This window comes from Biomphalaria glabrata, chromosome 6 (assembly GCF_947242115.1).
Source record: "Biomphalaria glabrata chromosome 6, xgBioGlab47.1, whole genome shotgun sequence".
Lineage (NCBI taxonomy): Eukaryota > Metazoa > Mollusca > Gastropoda > Planorbidae > Biomphalaria > Biomphalaria glabrata.
The window spans coordinates 7,248,403-7,272,516 of NC_074716.1; the positions used below are offsets into that span (position 1 = coordinate 7,248,403).

Sequence of the window (24,114 nt, forward strand, 5' to 3'; positions counted from 1 at the left end):
GGAAAATGTCCCCCAGAGGAATCAAGGGGAAAATGTCCCCCAGAGGAATCAAGGGAAAATGTCCCCCAGAGGAATCAAGGGAAAATGTCCCCAAGAGGAATCAAGGGAAAAATATCCTTCAGAGGAATCGAGGGAAAATGTTCCCCATAAGAGTCAAGGAAAATGTCTCCCAAAGGAATCTAGGTTCCCTAACTCCTAAAAAAATATAAGTGAAAAAAAATTTTGAAGTATAACTTTAACTAGATACAAAAGGTTTACTGCTAGCTGCTACATGGACAATTTGTAAGCGTTATGTCTGACATATGGGACAGGTCACTTTAGTGTAGAAACGTGTATCACTATCAATGTGTCGCGAATGCTGTAGAATGCTAGTATAGATTGAGTGAGTCTGAGTTTTGGCAGACAAGATATAATATTTATTTAATAAAACAATATGCTGCACTTCATAGTAGTTACAAAAATGATCCAATGCATAGAAATATAGTTACGTCCCCATAACAGCGATATCAAACATATCCAATATACTAAGTCCTCAGGAATAGGTGTATATATAACTTTACTATTAAATCACGTCCGCATCACAGCGGGTAACAATAACCTTCAATAATATGTATCCAGCTCTAAGTACAGAAAATAACTATCAAAATACATGTACTGTCTCAAGTCTCATAAACGACTCTAAGTAACTAGTTCACTCAACTCCCTTAAGGTTACTTCTGTCAACAACAGACTAAAATATACTACTGACTAAAAGTCAATTTAGTCATTCTTACTTCCTCTTTCCATCTCAGAGGATTCACATGTCGAGGTGAATATATAACAGGCAATGTCAACCGAGACTGACACAATAGTGTACAACATTTAATCTTTATATAACAAGATTTAGTAACAAAAGAATGACTCCTCTGAGTATGACATTGCCTAGGAAAAATTAGGGCTTGAAAGTTAACAATCACTGCACACATGCACACAAAATTAAGGCTTACAGTTCATTTTTTATTTTATCAATTAACATGATATTTTACCTTTTCTTTTTTAATTAGCACTCTATTGCCTTAAAATTTTTTAGATGTAAATTAGTTTTGTTGGATGGTCTTGCATACAAAATGTGGGCATGGTTATCAGTCTAGTGGTAATTGTTTTATTAGTTTCTCCTGTCAAACCTGGAGCAAGTAGAGAAAGTAAAAAAAACAGTAAAAACCTTAGCAACAAAACTGTTGTCCAGGAAGATGTTAGTGCGTCCAGACAGCAGAGTGTACGGGGAGTTATTGACCACCTTGGCTTGCAGGAAGGCGTGCGGCACAACTTTGGGCACTGACAAATAACTCAGTGTTGGTTTCAGTTCAATGATGGCCACTGTCACCTGAAATACAAGAATACAGAACATTCTTCACTTCAGTAGACATTAACCTCAGAAACTTCTAGTTCCTAATACACATTTTCATCATTAAAGTTAATTATTTAAAACAGAATGAATTAAGTTTGAAAAAACAAAGTCTTTTTGACTATTTATCTTTTAGTTACAAATGGAACTTTTTATATATTCAACTCATGAATTGGGAAGGCATGTATAGGCTGAAATATTTTTCTTTTAGTCTACATTGTGTAGCCATAGTCAAAGACAAGAAATATTTTTCTTTAGTCTACATTGTGTAGCCATAGTCAAAGACAAGAAATATTTTTCTTTAGTCTACATTGTGTAGCCATAGTCAAAGACCGAAATATTTTTCTTTAGTCTACATTGTGTAGCCATAGTCAAAGACAAGAAATATTTTTCTTTAGTCTACATTGTGTAGCCATAGTCAAAGACCGAAATATTTTTCTTTAGTCTACATTGTGTAGCCATAGTCAAAGACCGAAATATTTTTCTTTTAGTCTACATTGTGTAGCCATAGTCAAAGACCGAAATATTTTTCTTTAGTCTACATTGTGTAGCCATAGTCAAAGACAAGAAATTCGACATGTTCCAAACCTTGGACTCATTTAAGATACGCATTTTCTATAAAGGCATTAAATATTCAAACTTGCATGACTAGGCCTTCGTGTGCTAAAAATAGATGTAAGCTGTTTTCACCATACATATTATCTTATTATTATTAATTCATTTTATCTACAAATACTGAATCAATTGCAGCATCGCATTAATAGGCTAAAAAAAAAAAAAACTTTTTTAATGTTAAGAAATTGTCAAAATTAGCAAGAAAGTCTGTGTTTGGAATTTTGGCATATTCTGATAACACGCAACAAAAGAAGCAAATTTTCATTTCACTGTTTCATTGTTATAAAGCAGTTTAAATGTAACTGAGTTGACCAAACTGTTTAAACTACAGAGACTTTAAGTGTTCACTTCATGTGAGAAACTATGAACAACTGCCAACACATTCATTGGTCGAGCTAGCCAATCTGTTGAAATAATAATGATGGCTATGTCTTTAATGCCGAAGATGTGGACCAGTGTTTCACATGACTATGCAAACCCAGTTATGACCTGCATATTCTTCACCATCTCATGCAGACAAAGACGTTGTCTGCTGGCGGTCTATTTAAGTTTTCTTTCAGTTTTCTGCGCCTGTCTTCAATAAAGGTTTTCCTTAGGGTGTCAATTGTGTATTCTGCAGCCTTTGCAATAGCTGTTGGAATACTAAGTAATGAAAAAGAAGATGTCTTCATTGAAAACCTCCACAGTGTACTGACCTTGTGCTCAGTGTTGTCACTAGGAATAGTAGACTGGCGAGCAATCTCATAGGTGGTGCTGGTGGTTGATTCTGAGACCTGCAAGAGGCACCATAAAGCATTTTTTTAAAAACGGTCATCTTTCACCATTTAGCCATTTTAAAATATTTTAAACAACGTTTGTTTTTTTTACATCCGATAATAAAAGTACTTATCATTTAATACTTAAAACATGAAAAATGTCATCAAAAGTTATATTGAAGTTTATGCTAGGTTGTTGTTTTTTTAAAGTTCTCGGCACTTCAAAGTTTATGCTGATTTTTTTTAAGTTCTCAGTGCTTTGAAGTTTATGCCATTTAAATTTAAATTAAATTTAGAGAACTGAGTAATAATAGCAGTGAGAAAATTACATACAGATCTAAATTTCATGCTGAAATAATTGTTTAAATGAAATGGATAAAAACTGAATAAAAATAAAGGCTTCATGCAACATAAAGATGAACAGAAATAAACCAATACAGCGACACAGCAGATCAAGATTAAAAGATAAAATAAATAATTGATGGCTTTATATCATGTACTACACTAGACTAGCGAAACCTTCAAGCAAGTCTAAGATATGCGTTAAAAAAATAAATAATATGGTTATAATCTTTGTGTGCTTTAATCCAGTGGCTTATTTTTTAATTGCTGTTTCATATACATTTTATTCAAACATTATGCCTTACTACTGTATTTTTTTTTAAATAAATATATTTGAAGTTTAATTTAGATTTAGTACCAGACTTTCATTTCCAACGATTTTTTTATTTTTTCAATTTTAATTTAAATTGTAATACAGACAAGGAGCCAAAAGTGACCTTGACATTTGCTATCAAAATCAATCTGAATACTTGCAAGTAAAAAAAAAAAGGAAGAAAGAAAGAAAAAGGGGGCAGGACCCAGAGAATAGCAGTATTTATGTTGGAGCAAGGCATTCCAAAAGCAAACCAGAACTAATGGTCAGGATATAGCTGAAATAGACATGACCTGACAGGACATATTACAAAGAACTACCTCCAAATTACCTCAAAAAAAGAAAAGAAAATTGACCAATATCAAAATAAAAGCTGTTGTGTTTTTAAAAAGGATTCAACGAGAATATTTAATGGAACAAAACAATAACCAGAAAACCTAGCTATCTTTCTGAGCAGAGAAGCTTAAGAACAACCCATTGACAAAAACAACCTTAGAGCAAACTGAAGAAAACTTGAATCTATTCGGTATTATAAAGTCACACTACAAGTGTTGAAATAGACTTTTTGGGTGTACATTTTTTTACCAAAATAATATGAGTAATCTAGACATCACCATTTTATATTGTTAAATCTTCCATTACATTTATTTTTCTAAACCAATAAAATTAAATCACTTGGACATAGTTTCACAATAATATAATATTTGAATTTTTTTTGTTCCATTCCATTATTCTGTTCACACCAGGCATTAATTTTTAGATCACAAGTCACATAGAAATCAATACAGGAAAATTGTATTGAGATAAACTTATTTGCAGCTCTCGAATATATATATACATATATATATATAAATATAAATTATGTATAATTGATACATGTATAAATAATAAGGAAGTAGGCTGCTAAAATGAAATCAGCTTAGGGTGAAACTGAATGTCCAACCTGGGCCACAGAATATTCAAGGGGTAAACTGAATGGCTCCATTTCAATGTCACTAAAGACTACTTGTTGGGAACTTTGTGTCGAGTCCACTTCTCTGTAAGAACAGGCAAGCAGTGGAACAATTGAACCATTAAGACCTAATCCTTCAAGTTTAACACCGTGCTCCACAGTAGCAAAAAGCAATTTAATTTTTCAACATGTGTAACAACAAATATTTAATTATGTGTATGTCTGCGCACTGATGTTAACAAAAATAGAATGTTCTGAAAACTCTGCAAATAAGTATTTTCTATTTGATTTCCTAGAAGATAGTTTTTCCCCTCAAATTTCAGTTGATATAATTTTTTTCAGTTTCAGTAACATTTTTTTTATTTCAGACAAATAATTCTTTTTTTTTTCATAAAACAACATTATTTGTACTATCAAACTGTCAAAGTACTAATATTACAACTATTTAAACTATGTAAATCAGCTATTGTAATGTGTATTTAACCAGACCAGGATATTATTGTTAATTTTTTAAACCTATATTAATATAGTTCAAGTGGATAACCAATTGTTCAGTTATAACAAAAGTGTAAAGATTCTCAGTACATAGTATCTTAACAGATGAGAAAAATGTTTCTAGCAATTATGGATAATGAGGGTAGTTAAATGAAATCAATCAGGTTTAGATCTGTTAACTCTTGGCCAACTATTCTTCTTAAAAGTGACAAAAAATGAAATATCACTGTATCATTTTAATGCTTTGATTTTTTATTTCTAGTTGTCAAGAGAGAAGTCAAAAGAAATATGTACATCATCTTTGGAACTATTAGAAATGTAAGGAATTGAAAATACTTTCAGAGCGATGCATCTACATAATAATGTAGAGATTGTTTTAATAAAATCTGTACACTGACTTAGAAATTCATAATATTTTTCAGATATACGATGTTGAGATTTTTCATAGAAAAGAATGGATTTATTTTAGTTCAACGCAATTTTTTATTTTACCATGCATTTAATATCTATAAAAAATAAAGAAAATATAGAGAGAAATCATTATTAGCAAACTGCTAACATTTTTTTTTAGCTGAGTGAATCTGAGAAAAGAATCTACAGTTTATTATATTAATTTATGTTTACTTCAATGTATACAGGAAGTTCCCTGTCTTGGTTTGTTAGGAAAACAAAATGTTAAATTATCTAGAAAAGTATTTCTTAAAAAGTTAACACACATAAACTGAGTTTACAAATGAGCAAGGCAAGATGGAATACATGTTACACATTAGAATTTATTAAACCAAAACATTATGGTTATGTAAGTAAAGTGATCAAGTTTCAATGATAGTTGTAAAGTCACTATTATAGAAACATTTAAATGATCATAAGATCATTATTAGGGAAATATTTTGATGGTAATAGGATCACTACTATGGAAACATTTAGATTGTCATAAGATCATTATAATGGAAACATTTAGAGTAGGCATGAAAACAGATGACTACATGAGGAGGAGAAGGAGGAGTGTATAGCGATCTAGACCCAATTGAAGCCACTAATGATATGGAGCATAGAGCTTTGACTTTTATTGTTTATATAAGCGGAAAAAAAAATAAACAAATGGCTAAGTGAAACCAAGCAAAAGGTTTTCTTGTTTCGAACCAACCTCAACTGGTCTAAACCCCAAAGCTGGCATACTTGAAGGTGGAGGTGGTGGGGGTGGAAATAAATCCGTTACAGCATTGATATTCAGACTGTGCAAGTGTCTACGATTCATTTCTGCCACATCATATCCCATATAGTTGCGACTGGCAGGTCTGAAAACAATGTGATGCCAAATCAATACATTTCAATCAAACAATTAGACGATTCCTCTGGGAGAAGCAGACGCCAGCCTGTCGACACTCCTGAGCCATCACTACAGTTTGGTAGATGTATTAGTCTCATGACCAGATGGATGATCAAAGGAGGATTAAATGCAGTTTGGTTAAAAGTAATTTTAGTACTAGTTCTAACCTTCAGACTTTAAGTCAAATTCTTACAAGTGTTGTTACTAGACATATGATCTTTAAGTTTGAATGTTAGACGGTATACAGAGTAGAAAAGTATCACAATAAATAAGGTGATTCTTTATAGTGATTATTAACACTAATTTAGCTACGAATACAAGAAGTGAAGAATAATGTGAACTATGACCATGTGACTCCAAAGAATGGATTTATTTCTTAAAATTGCTTTTGCATAGTTGATAATACATCTATCATGCTACAGCATGTTCAGTGCGGTCTAATATCTCTTGAGGACCAGTGGGAGGGGTTTCTGGGAGGTTTCGGTGCTGCCACTAAGCAAACTCAAGATCTAGATATGTAGTCAAGCATAAGAGTCTGTGGGAGGATTGGGTTTATTAAAACTCTTATTGATTTCTGATGATTTTATTAATTTGTTATTCATCATCATCATCACCTGTATCTTGACGTTCATCATTGGGGTGCTGTTTGCTGCTGTGACAGTTTGCATAACCTAATCCTCCCATTTTTTTCAGCAGCTGTTTATATCAGGATATGTTATCTAGCCAGATTTTCTTTGGACAACCCTTTCTTAATACTATTATACTGGAAAAACTGTGTCTGTAAATTGTATGTGTCTGTAAGAAAATCTGTCCCTGTATCTTTTCAGAATCACTTTGTTTTTATTCATAATTCATGCTACAAAGTCTAGAACCTGAGACTCAGTAACATCTAAGTTCCCATTTTAAAAAGTACTTATGCCAGGCAGGCCCAAACAAAGAGGTCAATCATCAGAATGACATGGGACCAGATAAAAAAAAAAAGCCACTCAGAACTGAGTGGAGAAGTGTGACTGCGGCCATATGCTCCAATAGGAGCTGACAGGAAAAAGGCAATTAAGATAACCATCCATTAATATTATAATACGGCTTATGAGGAAGTTATAATTTCATCTAAACAACTAGTTGCACTTTCACCCCTGGCTGAGGTCACATACCTATTTAAAGTTAGCCCAGACCTCTAGGATGGATTTTAAAAGAGTCAAATCACTATCAAATTATAACACCAAAGCAGACAAGAATAGACTAGTTACACCTACACTGACCACCTAACAATGATACATTTGTTCTTACAAAGTCATTTCTATATTGTTGGTTCAATAAAAGAATTCTTCAAAATGGAGTTTTGATATAAAGAGATTACAGTTGGCAACAACAACAACAATTTCCTTTAGTTCAACAATACAACAAGTACAACTGTATTCACTAGAAGAGTCATTAACAGCCTGAAATTTTAGCCACTGGGAAAATCTGTAAAAACCTAGATAATCTATAACTATAATTAAGAACTTAAATGGAAAAAAAAAAGGTTATATATAAATTCATTATTTAACTTTTGGTTTTGTTATTTAGAGAGCTACAGCGTGATATTAGGCTACTTTTAAGCATTAGCACGTACATCTAGAGTTATGAAATGAAAGATGCAGGACAAACTAGAAACAGAAATAAATAAAAACCAAACATTACAAAGTGACAAGTTTATATGAAGGATGAAAAGCAACTAGGTTTAAATGAAGGACTTAGACAAATGTTATGAAACCTTCGTGCAAGATTGACAACTGACTAAGTTTATGGGTAAATGTTTACAAATTTTAGTTTGTGCAGCCTACATTTGGCAAAGTAAAATGCAACCATGTGCTTCGTAGTTATGAGATTCTTTTAAATAATATAAGCAAAATGAACACACAAAAAAACTCAAACCAAAAATGTTTAAAAGTTCGTGTTTCCAACAACCAACCTCAACATGTCTAAAAGCCATCTCTGGCATAGGTGCAGCTCGAGGGGCTAAATCCATTGAAAAAGAGCATGCCATCATCTCCGGAGCCTCACGTAACATTGCTCCTCCCACTGCACCAGGTGACATTGTTCTGCGGGCTAAAGCACTGAAACAATGCAACACGATGCTAGTCAGATCAATGTGATAGCTGCTGTTTCCATAAACGGCTTGTCTTCAACAACCATTTAAGTGCCAGCCTAACATTGCAAATTATTTTAAGTGATTCATAAGCCATTTATGGTATGAGATGTGAAATGATTGGAGGATTTTAAGTCAATGAAAGAATGTTTTTGTATCCAGCAGTTAAAAAATGCAAATCTTTCCACAAAGTAGAAAACTGTAAATAATGCCCAAGTGTAGCTTCCAAAGACTCTTTCAATATTAACAAACAGAATAACTGAATGAATTATAATCAAGGCTACATATGTAACAACCTTAAATACTTTCATCGTTGACAAAAATTGTTTTCTAAACAGACACCTTAATCAGGATTTGTATCAATAGATCTTTGAGGAATAAATTCCATTATTAATTTCACCTACACTGACCACCTAACAATGACTTGTTCTTACAAAGTAATTTTCAAATTAAATAATACAAGCAATAAAAAAGATGCACAAGTTCCACAGAGGCTTGAATAGAATTGTAGTAAAATCAAATCTTTACTTTCCATAGATTGGACATTTTCCTGTTTCCATTGAACCAAAATAAAAAATTATTGAACAAAATACATACAATTTTTAATGTGGTCAGTGCACTGACCTAAACAAATAAAACAAATGCCTCTCTTTTTAAGTCCCTCTTTATCATAATTAAAACATCAGGAACTGACAAATGTAAAAAACTGCATCTAGTTGTCTGATGAAGTCTTTCTAAGGATATTAGCTTTTAAATTACCAAGCTTAAAAGCAAACTCAAGTAATAATTACTACTAGTTACTAAAAGCAAACTGGAGTAGTAATTACATAAATAGTACAAAAAGACATTGCCGGAAAATAGTCTGAAGGTGCTTCTCTTCAGAATGAAGCAATGTCATTTTTGCTGGCGTGATATGCTTGACCAAAGTAGAAATGCCTTTGATAGCTTGGTCTCAAGGACCAGACATTTGTCAATATGCTAGGTTGTCAATATGCTAGGTTGTCAATATCCTAGGTTGTCAATATGCTAGGTTGTCAATATCCTAGGATGTCCCTAGGTTGTCAATATGCTAGGTTGCATTTAAGTGTTGTTTTAAAAGTGGAGGGTTAAAAGTTTCAATTAAAATGTTTTCTTCATAAATTGTTTAAAAGCTGAAAAAATCTGGGTTTTTTTTTTCAAGTCTGTTTTTCATACCTCCTAGAAAGATGTGATTTAAGTATTCAGGAAATTTTATCACTACTTAATTGTTCCTATAGCTCATTCGATCATAACAATGCTTTTATTAACTGTTCCTAGTTTACAATTTTACATACTAGATAACACTCAATAACCTCATCAGTTATGTGTATGGAACTAGTAAATAAATAACAATAGCATAATGTTACCTCCAATGGTAAAAACAAAGCACTAAATTGTTTCATATATTTTGGTTTTCAAAAAGTGTTCACGTGTTTCAATATCCAACTCCCTGCAAAGGAGAACACATTAAGAAGATTGGCCCCCAATTATACAAATGAACTCAAGACACATTGCCTGCATGCTTTGTGAATGTAAAAAGAAAATACAATTATCCAAACAAACAAAATGGTGAGTGATGGCTATTGCCATTCTTATTGAAAATATTTATAGTGTGAACAGTATTTCAAAGGATTTTTAAGGTCATGCATTTGGGTTTTTTTTTTCACTTTCAGATGGGTAAAAAAAAAAAATGGCTTCAATATTAATTTTAAGAAAGTCTATTTGAACTGAATAATTTTTTTAACTTTTTCTGACAAATCATTTTAAAGTGAACCAAATAGAAATTAATTCAAAGAAAGAAACAACTAACAATGAACAATCACTTTTTGCGAAATGTAAGAACTAATGAAGCCATTTACAGTGCTGATGATCGGAGACGCATACCGAGCATGCACCAAAAGAACACTATGTGTTTGTTCGCTATCCCGAACAGAAGTAAACAAACCTCTGCCACGGCTACTGGCATGCTAGCAGCCGGCATTGTGTCCCCAGAACTAAAGACATTTGCCATAAATGTACATGTCCGATCCTCATCATTATTATCATCTTCATACAATTTCTTGCTGGCCTTACCAAAATGAAAACTTCGCCTTTGAGTGAATTTGCTGAAAATTGGAGAGATCATTTTTATGCAGGAAAACAAAAATCTATATAAATAGGAATTATTCATTCCATCAAATATAAGCATAAGATGAAGAATAAACTCCTAACAACTTGAACACAGCACCAGAAAAAAAATGACAATCAATTTTGACCCAAGTTCAATAAGAAACCATTACAGCCATAACAGTTTTCTTCTATTATATAAGAGAGTATCAAAGATCGGTGATGCAAAATACGTTTCTCATTTATTACGCAGAAAGCTGCTGTCTGCTAAATAACACATGCTTAAAAAAACAATTAATTGGCACAGGTCCACAAAAAGATATTTGTTGGATATGAAAGCTGGCGCTTAGTGCAAAGATCTCTCTTTGGAGTTTAGCTTAATTACAAACCTCAGCTTCCATGACATGCATCTCTGGCATACCCCGCATCATCATTTGAGGTGCAAATGAATCTTCTTGTTCATATTCATAACCAATATCATTAAACGGAGCAGCAGCTCTAGAGGTTTGCATTTTTTTTGACTTACGTAAAGACAAACTTCTGGATTTTGGTCGTGTTATGCTGAAACATTGCAGTAAATGTATTCATGAAGAAACCAATCAAAATTTGGACACAGCCCAGATTTAGCATATATGACATTTGTTTTTCTTTTATTTGTCAAACAATAATCAACTAAAATAGGAATAAACAGAATTTCAAAAATAATCCAATCACTTTGTCATGGTAGACTATTACTATGCTTAGTTGATATTTCAAACATTTATGCCAATATGATAGGATGATGGAACAAAATGCATTAACAAAATTGTTTCACTTCTTGTTTCTCATGATCATCCTATAATCGAACTCTTCACTAGGAGAAATATATTTTTCTTTCATCTGGTTATCAATGACAGTTTAACAGCATAGTTCAATGTGTGTGTGTGTGTGCACTTAGTTGATTTGATTGAGAACTAGATACAAAAAGAGCTGATGGGATAAATGATTTGATGAGTATATTATATATAAAAAAATATTGTCCTTCTTCTGGTGCTCTTGTTAGACATAAAATTACTGAAATAATGTAATCGATCTATAAAGTGTACTAATTAAAATAAACCAAAGTTTTTATAGTGAACAGATCAGATTTAAATGTAGTAGTGCACCTTATAATTCCTGCATGAGGGTACCTAACTGATACATCTCCATATCTAATCCCCATCACCAACCAATATGCACAGGATTCATGAAGCTTGATGTATGACAAACATTATTTCTAGCAAATATTAAAATATCTTCAAATTAGCATTTTTTAGATGACAAATCGGTAGTCAGACCCAGTAAAGCTTTTTAAAAAGTCATTTTTATGTTTAGAAAAGCTTCAATTCATTAAAATAGTAAGTGAGATTTAAAAAGGATAATGGTTAAGTAGAATGATTTTTAACTAAAAATAAAGAATTACTCTCAGAAATTCTCTTTCAAGAAATGAATTATGAAACTAAGGAAAACAGAATGTAACAATACATAATGTTTTAATGCAACCTAAATGTGCAGTCTGATGTTAAGCCAATCAATTAATTAATTTTTAAAGACATACAGTCATTACAAAAATGAGCTTTAAAAATCCTGTTAAATTTAGAACCAATCAAGCTTTTCAATGTAAAACTGTTTATACTTTCAACACACTCAGAAGAAGAAGTATATATTCAAGATACAACAAACACTGAAACAAGCCAAAACACTTTTATGATGAAATAAAATAATACTTACATAGGTTTACGGATGGCTAGCTGAGTCATGGGAAGATTTGGAATGGTGCCACCAACACTCGGCTCTGCAGTGGACAGATATAGCTTGACATCGTTCCAATCCTCTCCAGAGTTTTGGTAGATTAATCCATAGTAAAATATCTTAGAGAAAAATGTGTTCGATCTGAATATTGTTTTTAAACATTTATGATTTAGAAAAAATGCACACACTAAACCAATAATAACAAGTTAATAAAATAAGAGATTTAGAGAAAATATTATATTAGTATACCTTGTCAATGGTTTATTTAAATCTAATTGATACAAAAATTAATGAATTTAAATCGTTTATAGGAAATGAATTTTTTAAAATTATATAACTAAATCATGTAATTCTTGGGGAGAGAAGAGATAAAAGACTAACTGACTAGACAACTTAAAAGACTAGCTAGTCATTTAAAAGACCACTGCTGCAAACTTTTTACAAAGATGAGTAGCTGCATCCAACATCATAAAAATGCCATGACAGAGATACAGTTATTAAGAATATGAAGCTGAAATCTAAAAAAAAAATACCTTTAATGATCCCTCCTCTGTAAACATTCGAAGGTCATAGGATGGAATCCATGAAGCTCCCATCACGACATAGGAAACAACTAAATAGACTTTGTCTTCTTTCTCTGCCTCCAGTACAACAATACATTCCCTGAAGAGTCATTTATAGATAAATAAATCTCTATATATAATTCTCTTCATGGCTCAACAGTTTGGGCAAGAAGTAAAGGAAAGATCACCCTTTTATTTCTGCAAGTCGGACGAACTAGAGTTGCCCAACGAAAAAAAAGAAGGGGGGGGGGGGAGAACAAGTAGTATTCACCAGTCACTAAATAGCAGGGCCGGACTTAATCATTGTGACCAAGAAGCCATGGAAAGTGAACAAGTAATCTACTCTGTATTGCCCCGTCACTAAATAGCAGGGCTGGACTTAACCATTGTGGGGCCCAATGCGAAACAGATTTCGCGGACCCCAGTTTGGGCAGGGATACGGATAATAAGTGAAAATTAAGAGTTTGTATTAGAAAATATATTTGTCTTTGCATTTACTACGCACAGAATTACTACACGAGCCTTGCGTGTAGCAAAGTCATATGATAAAAATTTCCTACATTGCAAGAATTACCAAATGTTTCAATCTATCTATAGAATTATTGACCTCAAGTAATTCTTAATTAGTTTGAGGCGTGAGAAGTTTCTTTCACTAGATTCCACAATTAAGGATATTGCATAATGCTGTTTGTTTTATCGCGCGCAGGATTGGCATTTTCCATATTGAATGACACCCCAAAATGACAATTTTTGTGCATATATTTCAGGAGATTTGTATGAGTTTTCTCATATACAACTAGAAGGAAATGAGAAGGCTGACACACTCGCCAAGAGCGGGAGAACTAACTTACAAATAAACTCTGCACTCTATCTAGAAGAATTGAAGAAATTAATTGTAAATAAAATAAATGAGAAATGGACGAGCTCTCATCCAAATCACAAGAAAGATGATGCCTATTATAAGCTATCCCGACAAGATCAACGTCTAATCTTTCGACTCAGGACCGGACACAACAGAATGCGACAACACATGTACCGGAAGCTCAAAATTGGAACCAGTGCAATCTGCCCATGTGGAGTATCACCAGAGAATGCCGACCACGTCCTCCAAAACTGCTCTCTTTACCAAGAGGCCCGTATAAGACACTGGCCCCAAAACACCCCAATAGAAAGAAAACTATATGGAGAGCTCCCTGATTTGGGAACCACTATGCAGTTCATCTCATGTATTGGTCTAGTTATCGGAACGCTCCAACATAACAATGAGAACGAAGAAGAAAAAAAGAAGTATGAGTTTTCAAAAGATATTTATAATTTATAATATTTCCAGAACTATTCGTATATTTTGCAATTTGAGGCCGCGGGAAATCTGTTATAAGTTATAAAATGGTTCAATATAATAATTTATACATCTAGAATTAGAGCGGGTCCTATGAAAGTGCGGGGCCCACTGCGGTCGCATAGGTTGCAGTGGCCTAAGGCCGACCCTGATAAAAAGCGGCTTATGCTACGTCACCGGTCAACTAGTATATTTATAAATCAACTATTAAAAAAATACATTTTTTTTTTATTTCTACATCTTTGAATGAAATACAATTTTTCAGGTCTTGTCTGTACAGTCAAAAATCGAGAGGAGAATCAGCCCATCAAGTGAATATGTTGCTAGACAACATGAGATGATGACAAAACTAAACAAAGCAAAGGATGAAGAGATTGACTGCACCTCTATGCTCATGAGAGCCCACAAGTTATAATCAGTGCTTGCAGTTCTAAGCTCATTAAAAGTGGTGATTACTGCTCAAACTTCCAGGCCAAAATCAAAACTATCACTACAGCATTACAGATAGTAGAAAACAAGGTCAATGACAGAACACAAGCACCAACAAATATTATTGTCTTTACAGATTCTCAATCCACTCTTCAAGCAGCTACTAGCAACACTGCTTCTACCCCAAGAGAATTGACAACACTAAGAGACTAAGACTAAGACTGCTTTATTGATCCTTACGGAAATTTGTTGTGATTACAAGGACTCGTTTCTCATATAAAGACAACACAACAGAAAAATACACATAAATACAACAGACAACATAAAGAGTTCATTCAGCGACTACACACAGGTATCTTGGTGCATTTCATGTACCCTGATCAATGAGTGGCGGTGATAGAGTCTGACCGAGTGAGGTACGAACGAGTTTTTGTACCGCTCCGTTCTTGTTTCGATTGACAGCAGTCGCCCACTTCGCGACGACCTGGCGTAGTTCTGATGGAGCGGGTGGCCGTTGTCTTCCAAGATTTTTTCGATTTTTCTTAGGCACGTTTGTTCAAAAAGTTCCTTTAAATGTGGTAATGTTGTGAGTGTAATTTTTGATGCTTTTTTAATGATGTTTTCTAGACGTTGCAACAATTTAGATGAGGCGTTGCCTTGCCAACAACTTATTCCGTATGTTAGCAGATTTTGTACAGTCGCGCCGTAAAATGTCTCAAGGATCTTCTTGTTTAATTTAAAACTGTTGAGTTTGTATAGAAAAAAGAGTCGCTGGGCTGTTTTCTTTGTCAGAGTTCCAAGGTGGTCTTCCCATGAAAGCTTGTTGTTGATGTTAACACCTAGATATTTATATGCCTTTACTTGTTCTATAGATGTAGTGTAATCCATCATCTGATGTCAAAAATTAATATTAGTCTCATTACAATGGATCCCTGGGCATACAGGCACCATGGTAAATGAAAAGGTGATGAAACAACCAGACAGGCCAATAAACTACCTTACTCTCAAGTCAGTATTAGCAATCACAAAGAGGAGCGGCTCAACCAATGGCCATAAAGAAGCAAAGGAAGAGCTTAAGTGCAAAGCAATGACCATGCTTATCAAACTGGTATTCCTACCCCGCAAAGAGTAATTTACAATATTCGAATTAACAACAGGACACATCTTTCAATTATCACCTTTAACAGAATAAATCCCACTCACCCAGCCCACTGTAGACACTGTGCCCACCTTTATCAAACTGTAAATCATATCATCTTTGAATCCCCATTTTAATCCACCTTAACATCAGAGTTGACTGAGCCCTACTACAGCCCATATTACCAACACTCTGTATGGCAGTGCTGAACTGAAAAAAAACAATAGCATGCTATTTTTCCTTGGCACAGACAGCAAAAGAGCCAATACCTCAGCAGCAAAAAGTTGGCTACAAGAAGTGCAGCTGTACAGTGATTATGAAGTTACAATTTGTCCCATACTTCATCAAACAGATAACTCTTAAATCAGTCAAATATAAATTGTACAATCAAAGTTTGTTTGAGTAAATAAATGACCTTGATAATATTATAAATAACCCATAGAAATATTTGATAAATCAAAAGTGCTTTAAACTCATAATTGCTTTATAATGGAACAACCAATCATAGAAAAGTGGATAATGTTTCTTTAAAAATGATTTTTTTTTGGTCTTGACACTTTTGACATTATTATCAAATGAAAGCAAATATAATTATATACAGACTGCACTAGGAGGCTATCAGTATTCAAAAGTAAAAAAAACTGGCTTTTGTATATATATATGTTAAGTAAAGTGGTTATCATTGCTACTCAGTGTATTTGGATATATTAAACAGATATTGTTGAAATTTGTACAAGAATCAATTGATGGTTAGCTATCTAAATGATTTAATGCATTACAAGTAATTGAATGATTGGAAAACTTTTTTATTTCCAATATCAGAATATAGCTGTCAATCTAAAGAATCCTCAGTTTTCTTTTTATCCCTTTCTGTGTTTAAGAGTAGTGATTTTTATTTTAATATATTATCTGAATCTTCTTCCCTTAAGCCTATCAAATGATGTGTGTTTTCCACAAATAAATGCTTACCTGTTTTCATGCCCTGTGTTATAATTTCCTCTTAAGTCGTTCAAATTCCTCTCCACAGCTTCAATTTTTCTATCAAGTTCTTCATTTTTCCTCTCTAAGTCTAAACGTTCATTTTCTAATTGTTTGCCAATAGCTTTGTACTCCTTCATAAACTCTTTCATTCCTGAAAGAAAAACACATATAATCAATACATTAAAAGATTAGCTTGATAAATTCCATGGTCAAGACCACTTCTGTTTATGAGCCTTTGCAATTATGACTTCTAATAAGCTTGTGAATGAACAACACTTATTTGCTAGTGAGTCTTTGAAGCTATGATCAGTATTTATTTGCTTATGATACTTGGCAGCTAGGACCAGTTCTTATAAGCTCATGAATCTTGGCTGTTACGACCATTTTTTTTATTTGCTTGTGAGTCAGCTAATAGCAAAGCACCTAATGACATTTGTCAAACTAATCATTGTCAGGTGTGATATAACCAAGTCACAAGATCTTCATGACTTTTTGAAGACAATGACGTTAGGAACAATACCAGGAAAAAAAAATACAGCAGCTTTGAAAAAAAAAAACAGCTGAAAAACAGCTTTCAACCTAAGGTAGCTATAACAAAGGAAATGAGAACAACCTATTTACAGAATAGTTATATAAATGGGGGTAGTTGCACAGAGAGGATAGGGAACCATTTTTCCATTTAATCATTTTATAATATAAGAACTTTATTTTTGAAATTATTATTTGTTGAGAATATATTTCTTATGTATTAAAGAAAAAACAACAACACACATCAATAAATACACAACTACCTTTAAAGTAATTGTCATCAAGCTTGAAGAGTACTTGTTCGTCTTTCTTTTCAACCTGCTCAAAATTGTTCATTTTAAAAAAATGTTATTAAAAAATATATAATTTGTACAAAACTGACTTCTAATTTTTTTTTTTTTATTCTTTGTATATAAATGTACATTTGTATATCGGCTTAAACTGTTGTTGTGATTAATAACTCAATAAGTTTACAAATTACAAAAAAAAACTCTGACCTGTCCACTTTTGGCAGCTGTTGCAGCAAACTGATCTAGAACTTTCCATTGCCTGTTTAAGATTTCCTTCTGGTTTGCAAGGTCAAGAGCTTTTTTCTCTTCTGTCAATGATCGCAACTGAAATAAAATTTTAGGTATTAGACTGATAATAGATGTGTCGTAATTAACTGTAGCGGGAAGGATAAAGTCATGAAGATGTAAGTAGTTATCTCCCAATGTCAGAAAGCACCCTCCTCCCCCTCCATCATTTGACATTACAGTTGTTACTTTCAACATGGAACAGGGATCTATACATTACATGATAAATTTATAACATCTTATACAGACGTTATATCTCATTACAAATATATTCTAGGCTTGTTTGATAAGAATGTAATAGGGAAACTGCTCTGTATTACACTCCCATTGCAACAGGGAGATAATTGTATTACACGACTATTGTAAAAGGGAGGTGACTGTCACTCCCATCACATCCCTGCATTCTTGTTAATTTGAGTTTAATTTGTAGTTTAGACAGATATTATTTTTATACCTGATCATTTAAAGCCTTTTCTTTCTCACTCATGGTAGCCTGATCCTCTGTCACATATTTACTCTGAAAGCTGACTTCTGCAATGGTAGCTGCCCCTTTCCCTTCAACTCTAAAAGTTTTAAAAGTAAAAAAGAAAGATTTGCTTTTTTTCTAAAATACAAATTTGGCCAAAGCAGAATACAAACTAAAACAATGCAGAATTAAAAGATCTAAACATGGGTTTAAACATAACTTTTTGTGTCTTATCATCATCATCATCATCAAACTCCATTTGAGTGAAGGCTTGAGAAGTTCAAATCTTCTCTTGCAAAAGCCATGGACAGAAACCCTGCTGTTTTTCATAGCATATGTATGTCACAATGCAGGTGGAGTATTTGGGGTTTCCCAGACCTGTCAAGAAGGAGATAAGCAAGTCTGGGGCAGTCAAAAAGAATATGAGACACGGTTTCCTCTTTTTCCCCTCAATGGGGTCACTGTGAGTCAAATTTTGGCCATGGCCGTGAGAAATATGAGCCAACAGGCGTGTCCCGCACTGTGCTATAATAGCTTGCTTAGGCCTGTCCTGCACTGTGCTATAATAGCTTGCTTATGTCTATCCTGCACTGTGCTATAATAGCTTGCTTAGGCCTGTCCTGCACTGTGCTATAATAGCTTGCTCAGGCCTGTCCTGCACTGTGCTATAATAGCTTGCTTAGGCCTGTCCTGCACTGTGCTATAATAGCTTGCTTAGACCTGGATCATGAGGAAGTGTGCATCATGTGCTCCCAGACTCCACTGGCTTTTTGGGACTTGTCCCAGCACTCATACCATTTTTCCATTTCTATTTTTTCTATTGTTGCCAGAGCATGCTGGAAACTCACAGCCTGCTTGGTATGTGGTGTTAGCCCTCCCTGGTGGGCCAAGGAGTCAGCAATCTGACTTGGTAGCCACTGCATTATAAAAGGTGTGCCATAGCGTTGATTTATATTGTGCGAAGCCATGATGAACGTGTTGATATTTGGGGCCATGGTCCAGGGCTTTGCAAAGCCTGATATTCAGGTTTTGATTCAGTAAACACAACAATCAGTGTTGCCCTCATATGTCTTATTCATTTATCTATCCAATACTCAGATTTTTTAATTTGATAATTTTTTTCAGATAATGCTAAAATTAGTTTTAAAATATCTCTGAATGTAGAAACATTAGTAAAACAAAACTGGTAATATTATTAAAAATATTCCATTCATTAACTTTTTATAACAACTTCTGCTTTAGAATCAAGTCTTAAATTTTAAACAAATAAAACAATTGGATCAAGTGGATGAATACTAAAATATGAACTGCTTAAATTGAATTTTTCTGTTCTATTTAAATTTTAAAAAAAAATAAGTATGCACCTGATAGACTCCTCATCAATGCAAACAAATTCCTTGATGCGCAACTCGTTAATACCAGGTTTGACAGTAGTATTTATTTCTCTGCAAACTTCTGCTCTGTCTTTGTAAACTGTGACCTTTGTGACAGGACATTCACTGGCTTTAATGCTGATAGTGTTGTTTATGGTTCGATCTTCTTTATCAGTCATGATGGTGTTCAGATTTACAACTTATCTGACAACTGAAAAAAAAAAGGCTAAAACTTTTTGATTCTTATTTTGAAAGTGACATTGTTTTTTTGCTTTTTTTTTAAATTTAATTTTCAAATTAAAAAGTATCAAATGTCAATGCTTCTCATAAATATATTAAATTAAATCATACACTAGGTTTTTCGAGTAGGTGCCATGAAATTGTTAAACTAGGAATTTGCAGTTATAAAATGTGTTATTTGCACAGCTATTAAAATAAATCTAATATAATAGCCAATGCCTATCCATTCAAATTATTCAATGATTTTTTCCATCCTTGTCCTTGGGTCATAATGATGGATAAATAAATTAGATTTAATTAGATATGAGTAACTAGTTTTACACAAAATTCTAATCAGATTAAGATCTATATTAATATATTAATATCTGAAAGGGGAACTTAACTATATCTCTTTTAGATCTCTAGAGAATTTTAATTCTATAAAACTTTAAGCACTCTGGGTATATATATAATAATATAGATCTAGTCCTAGAGCTTTTCCTACCTGCTACCTAGAAATGAAGTTTAATAGAATACACAATGTAAATGTGATACTGATGATTGATAGACTGTAATAGACATATAATTTATTGTCATTAGTAGAGAGAAGAGTACTGGTGAATCTAGACTCTAGATTACTCTAGATCTAGAATCTAGATAGACACTACTCAACTTCAACAACTCTTAATAATTTAATAGTCTTAAGCCTAAGGCCTAAGCTTAACTCTACTGTCACTAGATTGACTAGATCGAATACTCTTCTATTACTAGCTCTAGGTCTATGTCTATAGTTATAGTAGATCTAGTTATAATTAGATCTATAAATACTATAATCTATATTATTCTATCTATATTATATTAATTAAAATAAATAAGGGTAAAAATAATTATAGTTATAGATCTAGATCTAGTGTAGGAGTAGGACACAGATAACACTAAGGTAACTAACTAACAGTTACAGTAACTTCAGTAACAATAACAGTACTAAGAGTAAATAGTCACTAAACAGTGTAACTTGTAACAGTAACAGTAGAGTATGAGTACTCAGAGACAGAGTCAGTAGCCTGAGTAGGCGTAGGCTACTTAAACACTTAAACTGACACTACTACTAGATTACTAGATTTACTAGTAACTAGATCTACTACTAGAGATCTAGATCTAGATCTAGATCTAAGTCTAAGTAACTAATTACTAGATGTAACTAGATCTACTACTGAGTAACTCAACTGAGTTTGGATTATTATAGTATTATAGAATAATTATTAAATATCATCATAATCATAATTGATAATCATAATATTAAATTTAATATAAAAATATAATAATATAATATTATAAGTATAATAATAATATAAGATAATCATTCATAAGACATAAGATGATAAGAGTTAAGAGGTTAAAGTTAAAGAGTCTACAGATCTATAATTATAATATTAATATAGATCTATAGGTCTAGGATCTAGATGAAGACCTTATTCTATTAGTATTATAAATATCTAATGTTAAATTACTTAGATTAGGTATTGGATAGTAGGTCTAGATTTATATCTAGATCTGACTTATGTCTCAAATGTATCCGTCTCCGCCCTCCAGTTACTCAAGAAATCTTCACTTCCGTACTGTTAACTTCTCAAGGCGAAAGGAACGCAATAAATATCTTCAAAATATATATAGATCAGTGTGTCGAATTTAAAAAAAATGTGGGGGTGGACGACTGGTATGTGCCAAGGCCAAGCCTAGTTTAAGATTTCAGTCATGTTAACTCTACTTTAGATCTATATTAACCAGAGATCTATACACGCCAATCAAGATTCTGGGGTATTAGTTTACGTGACTAGATACGCAGAATCAGGTTTCTCTTATATTTTAAGAATATGCAGACTACAAATATATAATTTAACTGAGAATCGATCCCTGTTACTCAGATGCATATAATTAAACTGCACAGTACGTATGGGTCTAGATTCTCTAGAATATAGGTTGAATAGGTCTACGTTTGCAATAAGAGATATTATGATTGTTTATAGATCTAGATCTTTGACCACTATCCTATGTTGTAAATTACAGAATTCCTTTAATCACGTATCAATGTGTTAATGTAGTCGTGCTTCTTCCAGTCTCGTAGCCACTTAAACTGCAAGGATATTTCGCAGGTCAAAATTATGTTCAGACAGGTAGAATAAGGCGAGCTTCCGTGGGCAATTTGACGTAATCATCTTCTTTTTTTTTTTTTAAGTAACGACTGTATTATATGCGCTATTAGAGCATGGAATGTGTTGCCTGAGCTAGCCAGGAAAACCAGTGACTTGGCGGAGTTTAGGTCATTATGGTTAATATGCATGAATAAATGCATGACGCGTAGGACGTAATCATCTTCTTTTTTGAAGTAACGTCTGTATCATATAAGATAAGATAAAAAGAGTTCCGAGAATATATTTTAAGCGTTTGATTATATAAGGATGATGTTTATAAAATGTTTGTTTGTAAAATATGTTTTACATGTTTCGGATGTTCCTTCAGAGTTGAAGATAGTTTACTTCTAAGTCCAAACCTCCAGCAGGACGACGGGGGATGGAAGCGGGCAGGGTTTGAACCCGGAATCATCGACAAATCCAAACGACTGTCAAGCGCGCAAACCGCACGACCAGGCATGCAGCCATCCTAAATTTTAGTCTTTACATTTTTATTTTGTGAGAGACTCGAGATCGTCTGTAAGCAGTGGCGTATCTAGAATGGTGAGGAGGGGGGAGAATTTGAAAATCCCCTGGGCCCCCCACTTGAGGGAAGCCCCCATATGAGTGCTTTTTTACATAAAAAATTAAATATTACGCAAAATGCAAGGACCCCCAAAGAGGTCAAGCCCTCGGGCCCCCAAACGACGGAAAATTCCTAGCTACGCCCCTGTCTGTAAGGCTATATCTTCTTGAAATTACCCGTCTCCTACCGACATAAAATGTCTCCCATACTGTTCTTTTTTCCAACCAATTAATGGATTCCATTAAAGTAAAACTACGATAATTCAAGACATTTCAAGAGACAGTCTGAGAAAAACTAAAGCAAACTACAGTCACAGAATTCCCCTTTTAAAATATTTGCACTTTTTTGTTCTACCTAATATAAGCACATATTCATATAAGATCAATTGCACACTCCGCAATCATCTAATTGTTTTCATGTTTAACTTTCCGCCGGCGGATAACGACTATGTCTGCACGATATGCGGAAAATTATGCAGGTCAGAAATGGGTCAATAGCGAGGTTATGTGTAACATTGCGCTCATTCTTGATCTTTGGAATCAAAGACATTTCCATTCATCACTGGTCTATATCTGCGATAAACCGAAACATGAAGGTGTTTTTAAAAAAAAATCATATATAGGCCTATGTCTGAGGCGATTATGGCAGTGAAAAAGGCCGATTAGCTATCACCTTTTCTTTTATATGCGGATGAAGCTAAAAGGCGGCGATTTCCTTGTGCATTTTGAAGTCAAAGCTACTACTTATTTAAGCTGGTTGTAGTCTTACATAGATTTAGTAGATAGGCCTTAAATTTAATACATAGCAAAAGATGAAAATGATAAAGAAGACCAAGAGTAGTAGGCCCAATATAGGGTACGTTTTATTTTTGTGTTTCATAAAAACTATTAAATAAATATAATTATAGCTTTTGTATAGCGCTACTTTCATGCTTATTGCATGCTCAGAGCGCTATGGTCCAATCTCATTTGTAGACCTAAGATTTCGAACCCCAGGGGGGGGGGGGGTTGGGGTTCAACCCCCCCCCCCAAATGGAAATCCCTCCCCAATTTAGCGATTGATTTTTTGCTTTGATTCTATTTATTTTAGGTGAGATTTTAATATTAAACCATCACTTGCCTGGCGCAGCCAAGGGGATTTTGAGTTTAAATCCCCCTACGGGGGAGGGGGGTTGCAGTCAAATCCCCCTCTTCTAAAAAACAAAACCGGAAAAAAAAAGAAGAATGCAAACAAGAATCCCCAGCTTCCAAGAGCATAGGATAGAAAGATTTTGATTTAAAACCCCCTCCGAAATTTACTATAAAAAACCCACTTCAATATAAGACTACCAATACACCAGTCACCAGATTATATGAGCGTAGCCAAGAGTGGTTTGTGTTTAAAATCCCCCTCCAGCGGGGTTTATAGCTAAAAACCATCTCTTCAATATAAAAAAGCAAATCACATACTCAAAATTCTATGTGCGTAGCCAAAGGGTTTTTGAGTTTAAACCCCCCCCCCCCCCCCCTGAAAAAAATCCTGGCTACGCCCATGGC

At 33.6% G+C, this 24,114-nt stretch overlaps 1 protein-coding gene and 1 long non-coding RNA gene across 7 annotated transcripts in view; one reads left to right on the forward strand and one right to left on the reverse strand.

The window, feature by feature from the left end:
* LOC106078981 (protein F37C4.5-like) overlaps positions 1-21,488 on the reverse strand; it is a 29,626-nt gene extending 8,138 nt beyond the window's left edge. Inside the window, exons 1-11 of one of the 6 annotated variants that reach the window (XM_056031732.1) lie at positions 21,382-21,488; positions 19,595-19,814; positions 18,219-18,327; positions 17,687-17,803; positions 17,453-17,507; positions 16,650-16,812; positions 12,745-12,874; positions 12,191-12,330; positions 10,831-11,002; positions 2,695-2,772; positions 1,202-1,363 (exon numbers count right to left, since the gene is read on the reverse strand). In XM_056031732.1, coding sequence (XP_055887707.1) covers positions 1,202-1,363; positions 2,695-2,772; positions 10,831-11,002; positions 12,191-12,330; positions 12,745-12,874; positions 16,650-16,812; positions 17,453-17,507; positions 17,687-17,803; positions 18,219-18,327; positions 19,595-19,782 — 1,314 coding nt within the window. In that variant the 5' untranslated portion in view covers positions 19,783-19,814; positions 21,382-21,488. Of the gene's footprint in view, positions 1-1,201; positions 1,364-2,694; positions 2,773-4,352; positions 4,447-6,003; positions 6,155-8,140; positions 8,286-10,280; positions 10,441-10,830; positions 11,003-12,190; positions 12,331-12,744; positions 12,875-16,649; positions 16,813-17,452; positions 17,508-17,686; positions 17,804-18,218; positions 18,328-19,594; positions 19,815-21,333 lie in introns of all 6 variants that reach the window. The other 5 variants (XM_056031736.1, XM_056031734.1, XM_056031735.1 and 2 more) reach the window with 5 other exon arrangements.
* Positions 9,231-9,460, forward strand: LOC129926629 (uncharacterized). The gene is made up of 2 exons (XR_008778340.1): positions 9,231-9,299; positions 9,375-9,460. It is a non-coding gene; the product is annotated as an uncharacterized LOC129926629 (long non-coding RNA).
* Positions 21,489-24,114: the final 2,626 nt, after the last annotated feature.